The 25,888-nt window shown below is 43.2% G+C and overlaps 1 protein-coding gene and 1 pseudogene across 1 annotated transcript in view; both read left to right on the top strand.

The window, feature by feature from the left end:
• Positions 1-11,663: 11,663 nt before the first annotated feature.
• Positions 11,664-12,480, top strand: LOC110574361 (annotated as a pseudogene).
• Positions 12,481-13,938: 1,458 nt separating this feature from the next.
• The window catches only part of GNAL (G protein subunit alpha L), a 134,059-nt gene continuing 122,109 nt past the window's right edge, over positions 13,939-25,888 (top strand). Inside the window, exon 1 of the mRNA XM_044921025.1 lies at positions 13,939-14,317. Coding sequence (XP_044776960.1) covers positions 13,939-14,317 — 379 coding nt within the window. The remainder of the gene's footprint in view (positions 14,318-25,888) is intronic.

Below are 25,888 nucleotides of genomic sequence, written 5' to 3'. Positions count from 1 at the left end.
AGTCGTTAAGCGTCTGCCTTCGGCTCAGGTCATGATCCCGGGGTCCTGGGATCGAGCCCCGCATTGGGCTCCCTGCTCCACGGGAGGCCTGCTTCTCCCTCTCCCATTCCCCCTGCTTGTGTTCCCTCTCTCGCTGTGTCTCTCTCTCTGTCAAATAAATAAAATCTTTAAAAAAAAAAAAAAAACATGCTAGTCTCTGCTCAGAGACCAGCAACCAGAACCACATGCCATTCCAGTTCCCCACCAGAAACCCACTCCAACAGCCCAGGAAAGTCCCACCCTGGGCCTCCCAGCCTGCCTTGCGGGGAGATCCCCAAGTGGCGTAGATGGCCAAATATCCTCTAAATCAGTGTCTTCCAATAGTTTTGTTTACCCAGTCAGTGAATAAACATTTCAGCTCAAAACCTTAACACGTGCATGTAAACAAAAACACAACAAAAAAATACACACAAAAGAGATATTAAAAGAATCTAGATATAAAATACAAGTTTTTCAAGATGTCTTTTTATTTTCTACTGGAATTCCAGCAAACCACTGTGCACACCCCATGGGTGTATTAACCCACTATAGACATACCTTGCTTTATTGTCCTTCATTTTATTGTACTTTGCAGATATTGGGTTTTTTTTTTTTTTACAAATTGAAGGTTTGTGGCAACCCTGGTTTGAGCAAGTCTATCAGCACTGTGTTTCCAACAGCGTTTGCTGACTTCTTGTCTCTGTGTCATATTTTGGTAATTCTCTCAACATTTCACGCTTTTCCATTTTTATTTTATTTGTTACAGTGATCTGTGATCAGTGATTACCACTTGCTAAAAGCTCAGGTGATGGTTAACATTTTTTAGAAATAATTTTTTAAAATTAAGGTACATAGATTATTCTTTTAGACATAATGCTAGTGCACACTTAATAGACTGACTACAATATAGTGTAAATGTAACTTTTATATGCACTGGCAAACCAAAACATTTCTTTAACTCAAATTTTTGCTGTATTCACTTTGTTGTGGTGGTCTGGAAATGACCTGCAGTATCTCCAAGGTCTGCCTGTACTCTGAATCTCTCAGCGACCTGGAATCTGGTTAGGAGAAGCAAATACATCCCTCCTGGGTCTTAGGGTCCTTTTCTGCACTGATGGAGATACAGAATAACCAAATGCCCAGACCAGGTTTGGATTGAACTAGATATCAACTACCTGCACGAATTGCAAGAAAGATGTCAATAGAATGATGAAGCTATACATGTTCATTGGGTGAAAAAGTGGAAAAGAGCACAAAGAAGAAAAATCACCCATATTCAACTAAGAGACAACATTGCTTACACACTTTAGAATGCAGTTTTTCAGTGACTTTCTATGCATTCAGATGTTTCTTTTCAAAATGTGCTGTTGTAGAAGTTCCTTTTTTTTCATTTATGATGAATGTTTTGTATATCCTTAAATTTGTCAACATTTTTCATTATCATAATGTTGCATAATATATTTAATTTTTTAATTCCTGATTTTTAAACATTTTATTATGGAAATTTCAAACATACACAAAGTAAACAGAAGGGTATAATGAACCAAATGTATTAAGCACTCAGCTTCAACAATTATAAACATTCCACCATTTTTATGTCATCTAGAAATCGACCCACTTCCCACACTCCACCAGATTTTAGGTTTTTTTAAGAATATATAACATAATGAATAAATAACATAACATATAATGTATTCCCACATCTTAGTTGTACAATTTTGAAAAATGGATAACTCACACCCCTATTCTATTGAACCTTCTTTATCTCTCTGAAAATTCATTCAATGCTATCTGCCAGAGAACCACTGTTACAATTGTTTTTCAACTTGAATTAGTTATGTCCCAGAACTTCAAGTAAGCACAGTATGTAGTCTTTTGTGTTGGCTTTTTTCACTCAGCAAAATGTCAATGAGATTAATCCATGTTGTAAAATTCATTAGTAGTTTGTTTCTTTCTATTTAGGAGTAATATTCCATTGTATGAATATACCACAGTTTGTTTAGTCATTGTCCTGATGATGAGTATTTGTGTTGTTTCCAGTTTGGGGCTGTTGTCAATAAGCCTGCTAGGTTTTCTTCTACAAGTCTTTCTGTGGTCACATCTTTAAACTACTTTTGGATAAATACCTAGGAGTGGAATTACTGGCTTAAAAGATAAATAAATGTGTAAGTTTATAAAATAAGACTGCAAAACTGTTTTTCTAAAGTGATGGGACCATTGTATTTTCCCACTAGAAAAACATTAGTGTTCTGGTTTCTCCACATCTTCACCAACATTTGGTGTTGAATGTCTTTTCAATTTTAGCCATTTTAGTTGATGTAATCTAAATTTGCATTTTGCTGATGACTAAAGATGTTGATCATTTTTTCATTTGCTTATTGGCCAATCATATCTTCCTTCATGGAGCATTCGAGTATTTCACAGTTTTGAATTGTCTTATTTTTGTTGGTTTGTGGGAGCTCATGGTCAATACATGTATTGCAAATACTTTCAGACTACTCATGTTAATGGCATCTCCTGGTTAAACAGTTTTTAATTTTATGAAGTCCAATTTTTCTTTACTGTTAATTTCTCAGTGTCCTACACAAGAAATCTGTCTATCCCCATGTCACAAAATTATCCACTCATGTCTTCTAAAAGCTTTATAGTTTCAGATTTCATGGTTAAGACTGTGTTCAATCCCCATTTCTTTTGTGTGTATGTTCTAATGTGGACATCCAGTTGTTCCGTTGCAATTTGTTGAAAAACCTTTCTCTCATTAAATTACTTTGGCGCCTTTTTGAAATCCAGTAGACCATGTTAATGTGGTTCTATTTCTGCTCTGAGCATTCTATTTCATTGACATATTTGCCTGTCCTTGTATCCCACACTATCTTGATTACTGTCCCTTTACAGTGAGTTTTGAAGAAAGGTAGTGTAAGTCCTCCAGCTTTGGTCCTCTTTCCCAGGATTCCTATAGATATTCTAGGTCATTTGCATCTCTATATCAACTTTATAATCAGCTTATCAACACCTATGAAAATGGCTTCTGGATTATAATTGATATTGCATTGAACGTATAGATTAATTTGGGGGAAAGAACAATACTGAGTCTTTCACATTATACCTCTCCATTTATTTAGGTCTTTAATTTCTCCCAGCAATGTTTTGTAGCTCTCAGTGTAGAGGTTTTTCTCATATTTTATCAAATTTATTCTTATTTTGTAGGTTGGGGCTCAACTGTAGATGGAATTCTTAAATTTTGTGTTCCAATGGCGGTGATAGTGGTGGTGTTTTTGTTAGTATATAGTAAAATAATTTATTTTTGTATACTGACCTGGTATCCTGAGACCTGGCTAAGCTCACACATTAATTCTAGAATGCTCTTAAGATTATTCCTTAGTATTTTCTATATATTTTTTTTAAAAGATTTTATTTATTTGTCAGAGAGAGAGAGAGTGCACACAAGCAGGGGGAGCGGCAGGCAGAGGGAGAAGCAGGCTCCCCGCTGAGCAGGGAGCCCGATGTGGGACTCGATCCCAGGACTCTGGGATCATGACCTGACCCGAAGGCAGATGCTTAATGGACTGAGCCACCCAGGCATCAGTATTTTGTATATTAACAGTTATGTCATTTGGAAATCCAGAGAACATGTTAAATCAACCTTGCATCATGGGGATATGTTACTTGATTGTGACTATTATTTTTTATACATTGCTGGCTAATATTTTTAAAGCTTTTTTGCATCTACATTCTTGAGCAATATTGGTCTAAAATGTCCTGGTTCTATTTTGTATCAGTCAAGTCTTTGTCTGGAGGTTGTGCTGGCTTCAAACAAGTCACTGAGTTTTAAAATTTCTTCTCCCTCTTTATTCTGAGTTTCTTTAATACTGGTATTATTATCTTCCTTTAATGTTTTATAGAATTCACCAGTAAAGTAATCAATACCTGGAGTTTTCTTTGTGGGGACACATTCAGTAACAATTTCCATGTATTTGCTAGATACTCCACTATTCAGACTTTTTGTTTCTTCTTGTATTAGTTTCGTTAAATTGTATTTTTCAAAGAATTTGTCCATTCCACCTAAATCGTCAAATGCGTTTGTCCATAATACTCTTATTTATCATTTTGACATACGTAGTTGCTGTAACAGTGCTCCCTCTTTTATACCTGGGATTGATAATTTGCATTTTCCCTACTTCTTGCTAGGAATTTATTAATTTTATTAAACTTTTCTACCATGGATCATTCAGAAGTCAGTTGCTTAATTTCCAAATATGTGGGGATTTTCTAGATACTTTATTGTCCTGCTGACTTAATTCCATCATGGTCAGAAAGCATGCTCTATAAGACTTTGAGTGTTTTATAATTTGCTGATATGTTTTTTGGCCCAGTTCTGTTCTATGTCAGTGAACATTTCCCTTGAACTTAGGAGGAGCATTTTGCAATTGTTGGCTATAGTGTTTATATTTGTTATATCTTCCTGACGTATTGACCCTTTCATCATGATGAAGTAGTGTTCTTTGTTTTCAGTAAATCTCCTTATCGTGAATTCTATGTTGCCTGATATTAATGTAGCTATTCCAGGTTTCTCGTGATTAATATTTCCATATGTACTGAATGAAACAATGTCTCTCAAAAATTCATGCCCCCCCCCGCCCAAAAAAAGACCCCAGAATGTGTCCTTATTTGGAAATAAAATCTTTGCAGATATAATTAAGGTAAGGATAGAGATGAGATCACATTAGATTAGGGTGGTCCCTAAAACCAACGAGACTGTGTTTATAACAGACAGAAAAGGACACACAGACACAGGAAGAAGGCAAGTGAACACAAGGGCAGAGATTGCTGTGAGGCCACCACCGTCGATAAGCCCAGGGAGCCAGCAGAAGCTGGAGGAGGCCAGGAAGGATTTTCCCCTACAGCTTGCAGAGGGAACGTGGCCCTGCCAACACCTTCATTTTGACTGCTGACCTTCAGGACTGTGAAAAAATGAGTATCTGTTGTTTTAAACTTCTTAGCTCGTGGTAATCTGTTACTGCGGCACAGGAAACCAATACACCATCATAAATCTTTTTCCTTCTTGTTACTATCAGCCTCTCTGTGTCTATATTTTAAGCATGTTCCTTATAAACAGCAGAAAGTTGGGTCTTTTTTTTTTTTTTAAGATTTTATTTGTTTATTTGACAGAGAGAGACACAGCGAGAGAGGGAACACAAGCAGGGGGAGTGGGAGAGGGAGAAGCAGGTTTCCCGCAGAGCGGGGAGCCTGATGGGGGGCTCGATCCCAGGACTCTGGGATCATGACCTGAGCCGAAGGCAGACGCTTAACAAATGAGCCACCCAGGCGCCCCAAGTTGGGTCTTTTTTATCCACTCTGACATTCTCTGTCTTTTAATTAAAAGGTTTAGTCCACTTACACTTAATTATTAAAATAGTCGGATTTAAGTTAGCCATTTTGCTATTTGTTTTCTATTTGGTTCATTTGTTTCTCTCTGTTTCTTCTTTCTTCAGGCTTAGTTGAATACCTTTTGGTATTTCAGTTTTTTTCTGCAATTAGCTTTTTAGGTATCCTACTTTTCACTCTTTTTTAGTGGTTTCTCGAGGGCTACATTGTGCAAAATGGTAGCCACTAGTCACATGTGACCATGTACATTTATTTTTATAAATTATTGAAGTATCATTGACATACAATGTTACATTAATTTCAGGTGTACAACATAGTGATTCGACAATTCTAGACATTACTCAGTGCTCACCACGGTAAGTAGAGTCACCATCTGTCACCATACAATGTTAGTACAGTATTATTGACTATATTCCCCATGTTGTACCTTTCATCCCCAGGACTTATTCATTTTATAACCGGAAGTTTGTACCTCTTAATCCCCTTCACCTAGTTTGCCCATCTCCTCACCCACCTCCCCTCTGGCAACCACCAGTTTTCTGTATTTAAGAATTTGGGTTTTTTTTAAGTAATTAAAATTAAAATTTAGTTCTCCAGTGACAACACCCACATACCAAGTGTGCAGTAAGTACATGTTAGTAGTGGCTACTTCAAAAGATTTTATTTATTTGAGAGAGAAAATGAGATAGAGCATGAGAGGGCGGGAAGGTCAGAGGGAGAAGCAGACTCCCTGCTGAGCAGGGATCCCAATGCGGGACTTGATCCTGGGACTCCAGGATCATGACCTGAGCCGAAGGCAGTCGCCCAACCAACTGAGCCACCCAGGCGCCCAGTAGTGGCTACTTTAGAGAACAATGCAGATATAGAACATTTTCGTCACTGAAGGAAATTCTATTGGTAACTTATCACAATCTACTTATGGTTAATATTATACTACTTTCCATAAAACATTGGAACTTTATGAGAGTATAGTCCCTTTGCCCACTCCACCCTTTGTAACATTTCCATAGATTTCATCTGCATGCACTATTAACCCATAATACACTATTAATATTTTTCCCTAAATAGGCATATGTTTTTAAAAGAAATATTAAAAAGAATACATATAGTCTTCAGATTTACCCACATATTTACCATTTGGGCTGATCTTTATTTTTCCTCTGGATCTGAGTTACCATCTGGTGTCCTATCCCTTTAGCCTGAAGACTTCCATTTAGCATTTTTCATAGTACAGGTCAGCTGATGCCCATTGTCTCATAGTTTCTTTAATCTTACCTTTTTTTCACTTTTATTCTTGAAGTATAGCTTGGCAAGATATAAAATTCTGGGTTTTCTGTATTTCAGCATTTCAACTATGCTGTTCTGTTGCTTTTCCACATCTGCTGTTCCTGAGGAAAAGCCAGCATTTTTCATACGCTGCTTCCTATACATCATGTATCTGTTTTGTTTGGCTACTTCTACAATCCTCTCTTCATATTTGAAGTTCAGTGCTTTTATCATACACACTTGTGTGTGTTCTTCTTTATATTAATCCTGCCCATGGTTCACTGGGTTTTTTGGATTTGTAAGTTAATGTTGTCTCATCACATATCAGAAGTTTGGGGCCACTACTTCTACAAATATTGTTTCTATCCCAATTTCTTTCTCATCTATTTCTAGGACTCTAATTGCACTTTGTTTAGACCACATAATATTGATCAACAGACCTCAGAGAAGCTGTTCATTTTTCTTCAGTTGTTTTTTTCCTCTCCGTTCTTCACGTTGGATCATTTCTCTTGATCTATTTTTAATTTCATCAGTTTGTTCTTTTTCTATCTTCACCCTGCTGGTAAGCACATCCAGTGATTTCTTTTTATTTCAGTTATTGTATTTCTGAGTTTTAATATTTCCATTTGCTTCTCTTTTACAGTTTCAATTTTTGTGTTTAGATTATCCATTGGTTCATTCCTTCTTTTAACTCTTTTTTTTTTTAAAGATTTTCTTTATTTATTTGACAGAGAGAGAGACACAGTGAGAGAGGGAACACAAGCAGGGGGAGTGGGAGAGGGACAAGCAGGCTTCCCGCCGAGCAGAGAGCTCAATGCGGGGCTCGATCCCAGGACCCTGGGATCATGACCCGAGCCGAAGGCAGACGCTTAATGACTGAGCCACCCAGGCGCCCCTTAACTCTTTGAATATGTTTATGATCATTACTTTAAAGTCCTTGTCTGCTAATAGTTACATCTGGTTCATCTAGGCATCGATTTATTGCTTTTTTTTCTTAACTATGAGTCACATTTTTCTGTCTGTGTGTTTGTCTAATGCTTTTTATTGGACACTGGGAATCATAAATGATATCTTGTAGAGACTTTATTTTCTGTTATATCTCTCTAATGAGTGATTTTTGTTTTGCTTTGTTTTGTTCTATAAGCCAGTTAACACAGCTGAATTCAAAATCTGTCTGTCTTGAAGAAAGAAGACCATGAAATCTTTCCTCTGTCCCTTTACATTTTTTAGGTGTTTTTGTCAGGCCCCCAGGGTCTCCTCCTGTATTGTTGTTAGTCAGCCAAAGATTTGAATGGATTTTATATACAGATTTGTGGGGCTCACATTTCTAACGTTCCCTCCTTTCTAGGATTTCACTACTAATTTTCTGGCTGTTTCCCCACCTCCAGATTCTATTCTCTGATATATCAAGCCAATAAGTAGGCCCAGCTTCATGGGCATGTTATCTGCAAAGTCATACAGCACTTCATGCCTGATTTAATACTCTGTTATTGTTGTCTTGAAATTCTTAAATTTTCATCAAGGGGCATTGGATTTTTATTTTGTACTGAGCCCCACTAATCATGTAGCCAGTCTTGCCAGTAATATTGTGGCTTTCTGCTACCCACAAATGGTGAATTAGGAAGTGTCCTCAAGCAAAAAGTCTTAAAATCACAAATCTTACCCATTGTACTTATCTTTCAAGGGTAGACTTGCTCTGGTTACTCTCCAGTACATTAAAATAGGAGATATACGGGGCGCCTGGGTGGCTCAGTAGTTGGGCATCTGCCTTTGGCTCAGGTGATGATCCCAGGGTCCTGGGATCGAGCCCCGCATGGGGCTCCCTGCTCCACGGGAAGCCTGCTTCTCCCTCTCCCATTCCCCCTGCTTGTGTTCCTGCTCTCACTGTGTCTATGTCTGTCAAATAAATAAATAAAAATCTTAAAAAAAAATAGGAGATATAAATATCATATTTTTTAATTGATTAGTCCAACTGAGCTACTCTGCCAAACTATTACAACCATGGTTTTGAACTAGGGGCAGTTTTGCCTAAGGGCATATTTGGCATACCTGGGGACATTTCGTTGTTGTTGTCACTACTGAGGAAGAGTGCTACTGGCCTCTACTGGGTTGAGGCCAAGGATGTTGCTAAACATCCTACAATACACAGGACGGTTCCCCACCACAACAAATTACCTAGCCACAAAAGTCAATAGTGCCAAGGTTGAGAAATCCTGCGTTATAGGAAATTAGCCCTCTCTCATTTTTAATGGATACATTATTATTGCATTCTTGAGAATGTATCATTGTTTAATCAATCCTCTATAACTACACATCATACTATTCAACTATAGTTCCAACTGGGGAGAAAGAAGCCAAATTGGTCTTAACTCATTTCTACAATCTTACTCAAGTTTCCAATTAAACAGTGAAAATTTGCAAAAATGTGCAGCAATAAAATGCCACTTTCATCAACTGAACATGATTTCCATACAAAGACCTTAGACATAAACCTTTCACTATATTTAATTCTGATTGCTCTTAGAAAGTTCAAAGGAAAATGAAGTTAGGCTGAAATAATCCTTTGGCATCAGTTAAGATTAAATATAAAATTATACCTTACATGCTATAATTTTACATTTACTTTAGAGTCACCTCATGATTTCTATTTTCAGATTCATAATCATTCTTTGGCATTAGAAATTGCTTACTTGTATGACCTAATTATTCATGAATTAAAAATCAACCTTGAATTAAAGAGAAAACACTAAATTTAACTAAAGTGATATATAAATATTAAATATTTTATTCTAATTTATCCTATGCAGAGAATACATAATCCAATTTTGTGTAATTGATATATAATTAAAAGTGTTGAAAGAAATTGAAATATGGGCAAGATGGGCCCCCAACAATTCTTTCCTAGGATTCTTTTTTTTTTTTTTTAAGATTTTTTTTATTTGACAGAGAGAGACACAGTGAGAGCAGGAACACAAGCTGGGGGAGTGGCAGAGGGAGAAGCAGGCTTCCTGCTGAGCAAGGAGCCCGGTTTGGGGCTCGATCCCAGGACCCTGAGATCATGACCTGAGCCAAAGGCAGACGCTTAACAACTGAGCCACCCAGGCGCCCCTTCCTAGGATTCTTTTAACAGGATTTTAAGAAATTATTTTCAGTTTATGATATTGGGTACCAATAGAAAACATTGTCTTCTATCTCTTAAGTAAATCCTTAAATGTGAGTGAATTCCCATCTAGATACAAATTATGTACTTTAAAAATCTATACTAGGGGCACCTGGGTGGCTCAGTCAGTTAAGCGTCCAACTCTTGGTTTAGGCTCAAGTCATGATCTCAGGGCGCCTGGGTGGCTCAGATGGTTGAGCATCTGTCTGCCTTTGGCTCGGGTCATGATCCCAGGGTCCTGGGATCGAGTCCCACATTGGGCTCTCTGCTCCTTGGGAGCCTGCTTCTCCCTCTGCCTCTCTCTCTCTCTCTCTCTCATGAATAAATAAATAAAATCTTAAAAAAAAAAAAAGTCATGATCTCAGGGTTGTGAGATCAAGCCCAGTGTCAGGCTCCGCGCTCCACATGGAGTCGGCTTGAGAGATTCTCCTCCTCTCTCCCTCTCTCCCTCCCTCTCTGCCCCTCCTTCCACTTGTGCTTACTCATGCTCTCTCTCTCTAAAATAAATAAAAATAAAATCTATACTATATTTGCTTCTGTTTTCACCTGGCTTTAATATGTAAAATGTTATCCATCTCTTGTGATACTAGTTGATAAAGTTTAATAAGTTATAACAGGAAAGGAATTGGTATATATTCTTCTCAGTTCAAATATCCCTTCCTCTGAAAGGCCTTCCCTGTATCACATACAAACTTCTTCCCCTACCATTGTTTTTACTGAAGTATAATTAACACATAGTGTCATATTAGTTTCAGATGTACAATATAATAGCCTAACAATTCTATTCAGTACTCATTGCTCATCATGATAAGTGTACTCTTTAATTTCCATCACCTATTTCACCCATTTCCCCCCAGCCACCTCTCCTCTGGCAGCCACCAGTTTGTTCCCCGTATTTAAGAGTCTGGGTTTTGCTTGTCTCTCTTTTTTGTTCATTTGTTCTGTTTCTTAAACTCCACATTTGAGTGAAATCGTATGGTATTTGTCTTCCTCTGATTTATTTCACTTGGCATAATACCCTCTAGGTCCATGCTTGTTGCACATGGCAAGATCTCATTCTTTTTTATGGCTAATATTTCAGTGTGTATATATGTGTATACATAATACTATATATAATATATGCAATATATATTAGTAATATAATTTTATAATTGTATTATATATATATGTAATATATATATATTACAGCTTCTTTATCCATTCTTCTTGATGGACACTTGGGTTGCTTCCATATCTTGGCTATTGTAAATAATACTGCTATAAACATAGGGATGCATGTATCCCTTTGAATCAGTGTTTTCCTTTTCTTTGCCTCCCTTTCCAATTTAAATTGGGCCTTCCCTTATTACTTCTTAGAGAACCCTTTTCCTTCCCTTCACAACATTTGCATAATTTGAAATATATCATAAATTTATTAACTTGTATGTATAGGATTGAACATATTTCTACCTCATTAGTGTATAAACACCACAAGGACCCATGTCTTTTGCTTCACCTGATACCAACCAGAATGCCTAGCATATTGTTGGCGTTTGATAAATACTAAATAAGTGAAAGGATACATGGAGGATGGGCGGGTGAATGAACAGTGAAAATCACACTGATACTTCATAGTTTTTTCTGTTTTCTCAAGTTAGATTTTCTATGGTCCTCCTTTCTTCTACAAAAACCTAAAAGTGCAGCTAATTTTGGCAAATTTGGGGGATAATGTTAGGTCCAAAACATTACATAGTATATACTTTTGTTCTTAACAGGGCCCTAAAATAAATGCAAATCTAGCTCTCCAATTTCCTTCTTTAAAAATTTAATCAAAATGTACCCTCCCCTCCAGCCATCCAAGATGCCAAAAGGAAAGAAGGCTAAGGGGAAGAAGGGGGCCCCGGCTCCTGCTGTTGTGAAGAAACGGGGGACCAAGAAGATAGTCAATCCCCTGTTTGAGAAAAGGCCCAAGAATTTTGGCATTGGACAGCAGACCCAGTCCAAAAGGGACCTCCCCTGCTTTGTCAAATCGCCCTGCTACATCTGGCCTCAGCGGCAAAGGGCTACTCTCTATAAACGTCTCAAAGTGCCTCTTGTGATTAACCAGCTCACCCAGGCCTTGGACCACCAAACGGCAACGCTTACACTCAGATACAGATACAGAGACAAAGCAAGAGAAGAAGATACAGACCAGAGACAAAGCAAGAGAAGAAGCAAAGACTGTTGGCCCGGGCTGAGAAGAAAGCTGCTGGCAAAGGGGATGTCCCCACTAAGAGGCCGCCTGTCCCTCAAGCAGGGGTTAATATGTCACCACCTGGGCAGAAAACAGGAAGGCTCAGCTCATAGTGAGTGCACATGATGTGGATCCCATTAAGCTGGTTGTCTTCCTGCCTGCCCTGTGTCGTAAGATGGGGGTTCCCTACTGCATTGTCAAGGGGAAGGCCAGGCTGGGGTGTCTGGTCCACAGGAAGACCTGCACCACTGTGGCCTTCACATAGGAAGACAAAAGAGCTCTGGCTAAGCTGGTGGAAGCCATCAGGACCAATTACAATGACAGATATGATGAGATCCACCATCACTGGGGAGGCAACGTCCTGGGTCCAAAGTCAGTAGCTCGCATTGCCAAGCTGGAAAAGGCAAATGCTAAAGAACTGGCCACAAAACTGGAATGAGCAGACGCTGTTGAATTTTTTGTACATAAAAGTAATAAAAAGTTCTCTTTCAAAACAAAATAATAAAATATTTAATCAAATGTAATATTTACACCAAGTGCCAGTTGGTACAGTGTACCTTTGTTAGCAGGGCGTTGCATTAAACAGACCAATCTGCCGCAATTAACAGGATTTACATTACGTATATTTATCAGTTATAATATTTCATGTCATTTAGTAGAAATTAAGGAACACGTGTTATAGCAGAGTTCTTAAAAACTACCGAAATTTTCAACAGTTGTTCTATAAGATGATGGATATTAAGTGGGAAATAATAGAGACAGTGGGGATCTCCGTTGGGGTTGTATCCATAGGAGGCGTGGAGAAAGGGCACCCGGTCTGAATACGCCTCTGCTCCTCTCTGACCTTATACTGTGGATTAAAAAATAGGATACAGAGTGCAATTTCATATATTCGTTTTAACAAATAAAAATAGTATATGACAATTACATGTTCTCCTTCTCAATGTTTTAATAAGTGTGATTGTTAAAAATGATGTCATGGACCTCCTGATTTGGAGATTTTTGTCGAGATCAAAGGCATAATAGAATTAAGGTAAGGATCAAAAGCGTGCAGATGTGTCTGGTTGTGTTTAAGATGTAAGTGAAAAAGGAGAGGCAAGGTGCGGTGATCTCTGCAGGTAATACATCCGGCAATTCAAGATCTGAAAGCTAGCATCTCTATCCCTTTGTCAGGGACAAACAAAAAACTATGAAGTATCAGTGTGATTTTCACTGTTCATTCACCCGCCCATCCTCCATGTATCCTTTCACTTATTTAGTATTTATCAATCTTCCCGTTCTAATTTACCACTGTCCCAGATCGAAGCCACGGTGGTTTTCTAAGTGCTGCAATGGCAGCTCTGGGTGGTGACGGCACCACCACCGCCACTGCGGCACTGTCCGCAGCTGCACGCCGGGCTCGGGCAACCGTATTTACGGTATGGAAGACTCGAACGCGAGGCGGTGCCTACGGTCTTGGGGGCCGGGCCAGGCGGCTATATTTACCGTAACCAGAGTGGAGACGGCGGTGGTATTTACAATGGAACCACCAAGGCTTCAGTATTTACGGTAACGAGGGCCGGCCCTGGCGGCGGTATTTACGGTAACGGGGTATCGGTCCCGGCGGCGGTTTTTACGGTAACGGGGGCCGGGCTCGCGGAGGCCCGTCGGCGCGGCCCGCTCGCCGCGTTATCAGGTGATCTCCAGCCCAGGCGGCCGCCACCCCCTGCACCCAGCGGAAAATGCAAAATGGCCCTCCGGGACAGTGAGGGGCCGTGGCGCCCGGCCCGGGCCCTCCGCACCCCCAGCCCGCAGCCTGTGGGCGGCAGCGCCGCGCCGGGTCCGGGTGCAGCCCCCTCCCGCCCCTCCGCCGGGGCTCCAGCCTGAACCCCGCGCCCCCCCGCATCCCCGCGTCCACATGGGTCTGTGCTACAGTCTGCGGCCGCTGCTCTTCGGGGATCCGGAGGACGTCCCCCGCGCCGCCTCGGAAGAGCCTGCGGAAGACGCTTGGCCCGGCCCGGCCCCGGCCCCGACCCCCGCCCGAGCCCCGGCGGCGGTGGGGGGAGACGCGGCCCCGACCCCGCTCCCTCGGGGCGCCGGCGGGAGCCCGGCGTGCACGCGGCCCAAAGCCACCCCGAAGAAGGAGCGGCGGCGGCGTCCGGAGCAGCTGCGAGCCGAGGAGGGCGAGGCGGAGCGCGAGGCGGAGCGCGAGGCGAGGAAGGTCAGCAGGAGCATCGACCGCATGCTCCGCGAGCAGAAGCGCGACCTGCAGCAGACGCACCGGCTCCTGCTGCTGGGTAGGTGCCGTCGGCGCGCGCCCCGCCCCGGGCGCAGGGCCCCTCTCGTTCCGCACCGGGTGGGCTACGGTCGCAGAAGTGTGCGGGGAGGTGGGGCAGGCTAAAATCGTCGCTACGTTGATTTGCACACGGAAATTATTTACTTTCGTGATTTGGCCGAGAACACATTACCAGGTGATTTTGCTGCTTTCCACACCTTGTGATTTTGGCCAATTGCCTATTTATTACTAATTAATGAGCTTCTCTGGGAATTTTCCCCCCTCGATTACTTCCCCAGTCTGCAATCCACAGGGATGGCTAACGCGAGCATCTCATTTCCTGCAACGGTGTAGTCATTCTGCACTTTGTTTTAGGAGCACAAATGGCAGGAGACTGTAAGATCTTTTAGCGTGACCGCAAAGCTTTCCTTCCAATCACAGAATTAGGGCAGAGCTGTCGGTAGGTGTGGCTTGTTCCCTTTGGAGAAGTGACTTCAACCGCTGAGGATATAGCACTTCTATTTCATTGAGTAATTTCAACCCCAGTGCTCCCAGAACGTTTGCTTCTCTTTCAGAACCAGAAGCAGAATAGCGTGGCAGGCTCCCCAAGAGCTGCGCATGGTGCTAACGGCCTGCAAGAAAGTGGGCACCAAGTCACCAGCGTTTCAAAGGGAACAAACTACTACATGGTTTGCTAGGATTTTTCTCAGAGCTTTAGCTGTAGCAAGCATAGCAGTGCTTCTCCAAGTTAGCACCCAGAAAGCATTTTCTGTGCACTCTACTGTAGAATAAAAAATTAAAAAAAAAAAATCATGAATTCCTGATGCTGCTTGGTTGCCTTTTAAATTGTAAGGCAAACAACAAACATTTAATATGTGGGCTTTGACCCAAATTTTGTGAGATATTAGGAAAAATAACTGTTTACCTCTGTGCTCTGCTATGCATAGGAAAGGAACCCATTCCATGACTTGAGTAAGATACCTGGTTATAAATGAAGGCGGCTTTTATTTAACATTTAGAGAACCAAATAAGTCTTCAATTTGAAAGAGCTCCCTTACTGCAAGAATGAATAATTAAAACAACACAAACCTAGCTGCTGAATTCTAAGATAAAGGGAAATTTGGGGGGAGAAACAAAGAAGAAAAAAAAATAAAATAAGCAAGCAGTTTACCTGAAAAGGGAAGAGGACCAGATCAGAAACAGTTTTCATCTACAGTACTAACTTCTACACTATGACAGAGCAATGTTTCCAGAGGTCTGAAAATACAGAATTGTAATCTTAGAATTTCATACCTCATTAAACCATTACTTCTGTCTAAGATCTTCAGAAATGCAAGTGCTCAAAGTATGCTCCTACCCACTTATTTTTCTGGAAAGAAACTAATTTGAAATTACTCAAGCCAAAAATTGTAAGTGCCTCAGATTAAAATAACTCAAAAAGGAGAGGACTGTGGTCTCAAGAAATAAAAGAAGAATAAAATAAATAAGGTCTAGAGTTGTAGCGATGCAATGTTTTAATGTGATTGTGCAGTTGAACAGAATTTTTTTTAAATAAAAGGATAGCTGAAGCAGAACATGCTTGATATATGTAAAAATTAATAAGCTTATGATTCTTTGAAAAGGAACTGAGAGATAATATCTAAAGAAGGGAATGGTGCGGTCCAAGAGCCAACTTCTGGTATATATGTTGAATGACTACCCTCTTTATAGCTTGTATACTAACATCATATTGGAAATGACATTGACTCAGATCTTTGGGGTAAAGTACATTGTATCTTCCACCTGATGATGTCAACGTGAAAGTACATGCTGTTGTGTCAGGATCACATTGTTTATCAGATTTCGTATAGACTTGAATTAAACTGAGAGCGGTTCTTGGTTTTGTTAGGATTGAGAGTGGATTGAGCTGGAAATCTTTGAATCAAAAGCACGATTTACTGACCATTCATGGCCTCAAACGTTTGCTTCTGCTGCCATTATATTGAGTAGGCATTTATCTTGCTCACTGACCCCATTCACTTACTTATTCTAGAATGTGCATTGGAGAACTCACAGGCTCAGGAAGGACGCATGCACTTTAGGGCCCTTCCATACTCCATGCCCACTAGTCCGAGGTTGTCCCATCTTCCATGATGATATCTCCTCCAGGAGACATGCCCAGGCCTCCCGTGGGAATAAATGTGTAACTCCCTCGTGTCCGTATTGAATTCTATTTGCACCTCTTGTTTGGCACTTTGTTACAGCCCACACGCTTCATGGGTGCTTTGATGCATGCTAACACCCCCATGGTCCATCCCGATGACCTGAGCTTTGTTTCCTGCACAGGACTTAGTACCCCACGTGGTGCTAGGAACACAAGAGTCTGGGAGCCACTGTGGCCATGAGGGCCTGACAGCAAGACTGATGTGGTTCTGTTTTAACTCTTAGGTGGAGCATTCTTTCAGTCATGGGGTGGCTGGGTTTTAAGGGGGAACAGAGGTGGGGTGCAGATAAGATGGAAGTTCCAGTTAAAAGGCCACAGATCCTGAAGGGATCCTAGAGTCAGAAGTAGAACTGTGTAGTAGGAATGGGGAGGGAATGGTCTCAGAGAAGTGGTCAGATGACAAGTGTGTAGGGTGGGCCACAGGGAAGAATTCTCAGACAACTCTCTTCTCCAGAGCCTGAGCTCTATATTAGTGGGCTTGAACTGCCATCACAAGGTGCCACAGACCGAGCAGTGGGAAGAACAGCCATTTTTTTCTCATGGTTCTGGAGGCTGGCAGTTCAAGGTTGAGGTCCAGCAGAATTGGTTTCCCTTAGACCTCCTTTCCTGGCCTGCAGATGACCGCCTTCTTGCCGTGTCCTCACATGGCCTTTCCTCCGTAAGCCTGTGCACAAGGGAGGAGGGAAAAATCAGATTAGGAACCCAGCCTTATGACCTCATTTAACCTAAACAGCCCCCTTAAAGGCCCTGTCTCCAAATACAGTCACTTTGGGGGTTAGGGTTTCAACTTACGAATGGGGGGCAGCAGGGTACAATTCAGAAGGAGGTTTCAGAGAGCACGTGCCCTGTCTAAACGTGTCCTAGCTTCAACACATTGTTGCCCTGTGAGAATGCAAGCCCAGTGTCACCAGGTCTTCTGAATTTCCATAACAGGATGGAAATGCCCATTTTCATCTGACACCTACTTATTTTTAAGCGTCGGCTCAAATTAATAAAACACAGTCTGTGTGCCTGATGCAGTCCACAGGCCACCAGTTCTTACCTCTGATCTCTATCCCAAGCAATACAGACCTCTGGGCGTCAGGTGCGGCAGCCTGGGGTCTACACCCAGTAAAAGTACAGTCGACAAAACTGGGTGTAGGAGCAAAATATTTCATCCGTCCAAACACCTGTAGCAAGCAAAGCTACATTCACCATTCTTTGAGTGAATCTGTCTACCACTGAGCTCCCGGACTTGTAATATAGCGGATGTCCTTGATTTTTTCCTTCCACATCTTTTGTTGACTATGATGTGAATTCCCTGTTCACCACATTCCTACTGGGGAAGAGCCGTCAGGTACCACCCAACTGTTCATTTGCTACTATTCTTTTTCCAGATTATTATTCAATTTTAAAATTCTCCACTGTGGGTAGGATTTATGTTTTTTACTTTATTCAACTATTTCCTGTTATATTTTTGTGTGATTGCTGTTTCCCTGCCAGGAAAATGTCTCTCTAGAGGGGAGCAATCTCTCTGGGACATGTGCTGCTTTTCCTCTGCATTTGGCCATTAGTATAAACCAGAATGACCTCAGTCTGGGTCCGCAGTTGCTGCAAGAGGAAGTGCTTGGTGCCATGACAAACGCATGGAATATTCTTTGCTGTGGGGTTTTGATCACTTGTTTTTTCAAATAAATGCCATTGTTTCTTCTTAATCCGTGGTAAAGCATGCAGCGGCCAAGAGGGCAGTTTGTGAGATGTCCGGTACACTCAGGCTGCGAGGACACCCGGGGCACATCCCCATCGAGTCGCTGCCCTCCTTTTGCCCCAGCCTCCTGTAGCACCGTGGCTTTTAAGTCAGTGGAAATCCCAGATACTCCGCTGTGCCTTCACTTTCCCAAAGGCACGACAGCGTCACACTTCCTTACGTATGTACACGAAGGGGATGCCCCGCGATTGTGGCATTTTAGTCACAACTTCTGTGTCATTTTATTGTATAATCTGTTAACTACAATTGTATAGGCGGGATGCGGCCTGTTCGTTTATGTGAAGCCAGATTCCATCCCCAGAATTCAAGCTGTTCTGTGACCTGTCCAAACGCCGGCAGGTCCGAGCACTCGGTCAAAGCTGCTCTCTTGACTCGGGTCTTAGCTCTAGCTGTGATAATACCACAGGCCTCGTGGCTCGGGCCACAGGGATTGATTTCCTCACACCTCACAGAGGCTGGGGAGGCCAGGACCGGGGTCCGGCAGGGTTCGGTGCCGGTTGGAGGCTCTCTTGCTGGCGTGCAGATGGCCAGCTTCTCGTGGGTCCTCGTAGCAGGAGAGGGCGCGGTCTCCCTCTTCTTACCAGGACACCAACCCTATTGGACTAGGGCTCCACCTTTATGGCCTCATTTAACCTTAATTACCTCCCTAAGGACTGTATCTCCAAATAGTCACACTGGGGATCATGGCTTCAACATATGACTTTTGAGGGGACACAGTTCAGTCCATAACAACTTCATGTTCATGCGGATGATTAGTACTGGCCCTGAAAAGGACTCCAACTGAATGTCATCTACGGTGGTTAAGGGTGTCTGTGGAATACATAACTATTTTTTATGAATACTCTCAAAACTTGGGGTATACTTATGATCCACGAAGAGATGCAGGGTGGTGAAGAACAAGGCACTGGAGTCAGACTTTGTCTGAAATTCCAGCATACCCAGTTACCAGCTTTGTGACCTGAGCTTAGGGCTTCAGTTTCCATATCAATAATAATCCTGATGCCACATGGTAACTGAGAGGATTCAGTGAAATTAATTGAAAAAGTTGTATATAAACTTACTTGGCGTAGAGCTTAGCACATGATAAACACTCCATAAATTGGCACAGTTTCTGAATTCTGTATTCAGCTGAACCACTTCTCTCCGTGATACCCACACTCAACGTTGTAAACTAAATGGTCACATGAGATCACACAACCTAAAACAGTTAACCACATTCCAGGCTCACCCAGCCTCTCTGGGATGGAGCCAGGATCCAAACCTAGGCGGTCTGGCCTCAATCCACCAAACTGGCACATGGCCAGTTGGAGACAGTCACAATGGTCCAGTCTCGAGATGTGAAGAGGTGAACGCAGGCCGACGTAGTAATGACAAAGAAGAAGGACCAGGAAGGATCGGGACGGAGGCAAATGGAATCCACTGAATCTGGTGACCGAGGAGATGGCGGAAAGGAGGAGTGGGAGAGGAGTCTCCGTGAACTCTTAGTTTTCCCTCTTAGGCAAAATGGCAATGACATGCCCCAACATAAAGGATTTAAGAGGAAGAGGCAGGTGGAGTGGAAGGAGAACAATGAGCTCCCCTTTGGATGTGTTGAACGAGAGCCACCATGAGAAGCCAGTGGGCATCGTTGGGGAAGCAGATGGGCTTTACCGAGGGCCTGGAACCCACGGGGGCCTACTGAGCTGGAGATAGACACACAGGAGTAACCCACCGGCGACGGGCCCTGAGGGGGCGGGCGGCCACCCCGGGAGAATGTGCGCAGTAAGAAGAGAAGAGGGCCCAAGACAGAAGAACACAGAGCTCCCATCTTTCAGAAGAGTGTTGTAGAAGGAAAGGTATAAAGAATAACAAAGACCGTTGGGAGAAGCCGAGAAAGGAGGAGTTTCAGGAAGAAGGGAGCAGCTAGGAGTTTCAGCTGGGAGTTCAAGGATAAGGACTGAAAAGGAATCCACTGTGTTTGCCCATTTATGCAAAGTGGTACAGGAGGCTGAAGACCACGGGACGTGGGAACGGTGGAGCTGTTACAGAGCCCCTTGGGGCGGGGGGGGCAAAACAGCGGTGACCACACCTTTCAAAGTGGGCCTTAAGGAAACAGTTCAGAAGGATCCAAATGAAACCACAGAAAGTGTACAGGTGGTTGCCTCCTGCAGGTGAAGAGAAGGAAGACAGGAGAGGAATTATCAGATCTTTCCATTCACAAGGGTTCCTGGCTGGCTTGGCGCTGGCCCTGAGACTGCCGTCTGGCACTCAGGTACGTGAGCCAGCCTCCCTCCCTCCACCACCCATAACTGTGCTCTTGACACTGTCAGACACATTTGCAGTTTAGACTGAAATTCTTCAGCAGCAAGCACATTGTTTAGTTGAGACCAAGAGATCTAGCAAATTCTCCAGCTAATTCAGTCTATGAAAAGTCTCCAAGCATAAGCATTTCAAAGGTAAGACAAATCTACTAAGACCTAAAATCTGCTCATGACCTTGAAAGATAACCAGGAGACTATCAAAACCCTACGACATAAATAAAGCAATCGGAATAGGGGCGCCTGGTGGCTCAGTCGTTGAGCGTCTGCCTTCGGCTCAGGTCATGATCCCGGGGTCCTGGGATGGAACCCCGCATCGGGCTCCCTGCTCAGCGGGGAGCCTGCTTTTCCCTCTCCCACTCCCCCTGCTTGTGTTCCCTCTCTCGCTGTGTCTCTCTCTGTTAAATAAATAAATAAAATCTTTAAAAAGAAAAAAAAGCAATCGGAATAAACAAAGAACCCTGAGTGATTGTTCCTTACCCCACAGCACCCAGAATAATTTACTTCATGTCTAAATGTATTAATACTTAGCTATTTTGTCTAGTTGGTTTCAAACCGAAACAAACTCTAACTGAAAAAGAGAGGAGAATCAGACCATCAGCTGAAGCAGTGACTCTAATTGTGTTTAGGGATCTGGTGAAAACTGCCCCCTAGTGTTTTAAAATTCACTTACTAAAGAAGAATAAGCAGAGCACAGAGGAATTTTAAGGCGGTGAAAGTACTCTGTACGATACTGTAACGGTAGATACACATCCTTATCCATTTGTCCAACCCCATGGACTATACAACACCGAGGGTAAGCCCTAATATAAACTACGGACTTCGGGGGACAAAGATGTATCAGTGTTGGGTCATCAATTGTAACAAACGTATGGCTCTGTTCGTATAGAGTGCAGGATGTTGGTAGAGGGGTAGGCTGCAGGAAGGCGGGGGAATATGGGAAATCTCTGCACTCTCCAATCACCTTTGCTGTGAATCTAAAACTGTTCTAAAAAATTAAATCTTGGGACGCCTGGGTGGCTCAGCTGGTTAAGCATCTGCCTTCAGCTCAGGTCATGATCCCAGGGTCCCGGGATCGAGTCCACTATCGGGCTCCCTGCTCAGCAGGGACCCTGCTTCTCCCTCTGCCCCTTACCCCTGCTGTGTGCTCTCTCTCTCTGACAAATAAATAAATAAAATCTTTAAAAATAAATAAATATAATTAATTAATTTTTTAAATTCCCTTGAATAGAAAAAGAGAAAGATTCTTATCCCTGAATTAGGATCCCAAGAGGAAGAGCTCAGGGCCATGAGCATCAGACTCTCCTCTTAAAAAGTCCAAAACGTTGACCAAAGCAGGAAAGATCATGTCCCATTATCGAAAGCTGTGGTTTATGAATAAAAAACCACCACTTGAATACATTTCCATCTTCAGTACCAGGGGGTAAATTTTCCCCTCCCAAGAAGGATTTTAGACTCACATGGCCACCCAGCCCCTCCCCATGCTGGGGAGCAGCACACAGTGCCCTGTCCCTCCAGGCTGCCCCTCCATCTGTTCTGTAGGGCTGCCTGATCTCCGTGTCTTGGTCAGAAGCACGCACCGCATCGTTACACTGCTGCCGTCGAAAGGGGTCATACCTGATGCCACGGAAGAGAGACAGGATGTTCCTCCGCCCACCCCCCATCAACCCTTCACTTGCCATTCTCGGAGCAGAGAAGACGCAGGCCGTCAGAAGGCAAATGTGAGCCAGGGCATGGCTGCTGACTGATAGAGGAAGTGTGAAAACATCCCACCAGATCAGCTCCTCTTAAATCCTAACAGAAGAGACCCAGCGAAGGCCTACATCCCTATGCCTTGGATTGCCATTGATTCAGTGTATTTTTTCTGCAACTGAAAAGCGAGTTTTCTTTCCCAGGAAGTGAAACACGACCTAGGAGTCTCCCAGGAAAAACTCAGGCAGAGGATATTGGCGTAAGAGGAAAACAAGGAGCAATTCTATCCATACCCTGAGCTACGTACGAGGGTAGCTTTATTCATTGAATCACTTCTACTGCTCACCAACCACAAACATTTCTTTGAGAGCCTACTATGTGGCAGGCGCTTTTCTGGGTAATACAGAGATTCCAAGGGGTAGAGGACATAGTCTCAGCCCAGGAGAAATCCACACTGTGGTTAAAGGAAAAGGACATAAGCCTACAAAAGAAACAGCAGTGTGAGTGTGCACGTGCTATGGTGAATGGCCACAGCATGGGTTAATACAGTTATTAGGGTTCACATAGAAGTCTAACAATATTACAGGATATCCTCCTTCTTTAGGATGTGTTATTCGTAGGAGAGCACAAGGAAGGTAGGAACTTAATTGCTTAGGGGAATGCTGGTGTTTGCACATAAATGCACAATGCTTCTCTAGATCCTGGATGCATACCCCCTGCAGAAGCATCCTGAAACCTGCCGGGAGGTCACACCTGGCAGCCTGGTTTGCCTATTCGTCATAGAGCCACAGAAAGAACCCAGAAGTGCTCACAGCTCCCAGGATGTCACAGAGACCTGGGGTGCTGACCAAATAGGACTGACGGTTTAAGAACATGAAGAAAGTTTGAGTGGCAGGATAAAGCAGTGTGGAATGGGAAGGAGATCACTCCTTTTATCTCCAACCATCAAAGTGCTTCAGAAATCAATACTAGAAGCTGCCTTTTATGAATTAAGCCATCATGGGAGACTGACTGTGAAGAAGCATGAAGAAAACAATTAAAAGTTTATCTTGTTTTTTTTTTAAGGAATATATTCATCGTGAAATTCAGGAGCTGTCATTTGACCCTCAAAACCTGTCCACATTAAAGCAATGGACACTCTGTTTATTTACTACTGCTATAAGGACAGCATCAGATTTTTTTTAAGTTTTGATGAAAGTGGTTTTAAGACACATGGGGGTGAGGGGAATAGCTTACCCAGGATCCAGGCATCAGCAACTCTTCCCTGCACCAGAGTGGGTAAGGAATTTTTGATGGTATAATTCTAATGAACTGTTGTTTTATAGCTTGAAAGAACATAATTATAAGAATAAATGCCAAGCCACAGTGTGGAACCTTTAACTTAACAGCAGAGAAGCGACCGTGTTTTGTAGGACCTTCTAGGAGAATCAAGAGAGTACAATTTTGCATCTCCATGCATGCTCCCCCTGGGAGGTCAGGCCCTGAATTTCTGATTCTTCTTTCCCCACAAGTGGCTTCTCAGTAAGAGGCATCAGGTCGAGTCAGAATCATCAGATGAACTTAGACCCAGATTGTATTTCTTCTTTAGGGGAAAGATAATTCATCAGAGGTAGGCCAGCTACCGAAATCTGTAGACACAAAAGTCACCATTCTGAACGAGCAGAGCAAGACTCAGAAAGGAGATTAGGGCCCACAGGATGGAGCAAGACAGAATGAGAAGGGGAGTGCTGATCCCCAGGAGTGCTCGGGCCTCACCCTACCTGAGCCCCCAAGGGCTGGTCAGCCTCAGAAGCCAATGTAGACAAACCGTAAGCCCACAGTCCCCCCCCACCCCCCGCCCCAGAAGGAAACCTAGGACAAGACCAAAGCCAGCTTGTCCCAGAGGAGTTTAAGTTGCAGATCAATCAGCTGTTTGACGGCAGAGCAAATGGATGTCCGTTCAAAAGGATGCCAGTGCTGTGTGGTGGGCTATTCATTTGCTAATTCAACCACAGTTAATGACACTAGCTCCAAGCCAAGTTCTGCCGGGGGTCAGCATACGAGGTCGTCCTCAGGAACTCAGGGCCTCGTGCAGGAGACAAGGGTATTGAGCACCCCTCCGACACAGCCCAGTCCAGCACCCACGCGGAACTGAGGACGGAGGGACAAGGCAGCGCAAAGGAGCTCCCAGGGGGAGGTTACCCAAGTCCCACTTCCGGACAGCTTTCTCACTAACGAGTGAAGATACACATGCTGAATGTATTTCTGCTTATAAAGTTAAGGGTTGTTTGGTTTTTTTCCATTTTGAGCGGTTTGTTGGAATACAGAACATTAAGGTTCCTCTCAGAACAAACAAAAAGCAAAAAACAGCATGTTTTTCATAGCTGCATTAAAACTGCATCCGCTGCAGATTTCAAAGTCCAGCTCAGATATGCTGTAATTGACTTACGTGACCTTCTTGGAACATGAAGGAGTGTCCTCTTTCTTTGGTTATTACAGGTTTTTGTTGTACAGAGAAATTCAAAGTGCTGAAGAAAGCCGATCAGACGCCGTGGGGGGTCGGGGGTGGGCGGGGAGAGCCATCTACTGAATCGCTTTCCTTCCTGGGCCAATAAGGGACAGTTACATAATTCTTTATCTCTGAAGTTCTTTTAACTGGCACTTTACCGTAGAATGATTTTTTAATGTAGCAGCATGCTGAGCATCAACCATTTCTGAGCGCTGCATAGAACTAAAAAGCAGACAGAGAGGCAATTGGTCTGACACACTCCACTGTGCCTAATGGAGAATGTTTATTTAATATTCAGATCCACTTCCCTCTTCGGATCTAATGGCATGTTCTCAGAAGGAACCTCTCCCATTTGGGCTTGGGTACAATAATCAGCTCGTAACAGGGTGCGGGGGGTCAGGGTCAATGGTCTCAGGCGGGTACAGGTGCGGGAGCTCTGCGGTCACCTGTGAATGGAGGGAGAGGGGTGATCTGGTGTCAGCGAGCCACCAAAGTGGACCCAGAGAGACGTGCTTCCTGCCGCGGCCTAAGGGAGGGCTTTTGTTTCTGCCTCAGCCTCTGCCTTCGCCTAAAACTCTTAAGTGCAAATAGTCCCTGATTCAAATCAAGTGTAGCTGAATATTCACTTAGGAAAATAGATGATGGGTTTCAAAAATCCTGTTACTCAAGCCAAAATGGGAAAGAAAAAAGAAAAGGAAAAAGCAGCATAGCCGTTCTTCAAAAGAGCCTGACCGCCGCGGATGGCGGTGGGTCCCGCGGAGTATCACAGCGCACAGTGTAGCGGGAGTTACTCTTTTTTTTTAAAACTATATAGGTTTTTACTGTACAAAGAAATTCAGTGTGCTAAGGAGAACCCATCAGACACATGGGGGAAGACACTGGAGTTCCACCGGAGCTCTCAGCCTGGCCCTCTGTGCCCTGACCCCCAGTGGGGGCGCAGGACGCAGGCCCAGGGTCTTACGGCGGAGAGCGGGACAGGGAGGAATGGGCTAGGGACGGCCAGTGACCGAGTGGTGATGACAGGCTCCCCCACGTGAATGTGTCCCTGCTCCCACTAACCCACAGGTGCTGAGGGCCAGCACCCGCTGCCTGGCCCGCTTACTCGCGCCCTCCCCCGTCCCCAGCACCAGCCAGGTGCCCTGCAGTGGGGTCTTCAGGCTCCACTC

This window comes from Neomonachus schauinslandi, chromosome 14, assembly GCF_002201575.2.
Source record: "Neomonachus schauinslandi chromosome 14, ASM220157v2, whole genome shotgun sequence".
NCBI classification, from domain to species: domain Eukaryota; kingdom Metazoa; phylum Chordata; class Mammalia; order Carnivora; family Phocidae; genus Neomonachus; species Neomonachus schauinslandi.
The sequence above is the reverse complement of the archived record's forward strand: the minus strand, read 5'-3'. Positions and strand labels throughout refer to the sequence as shown.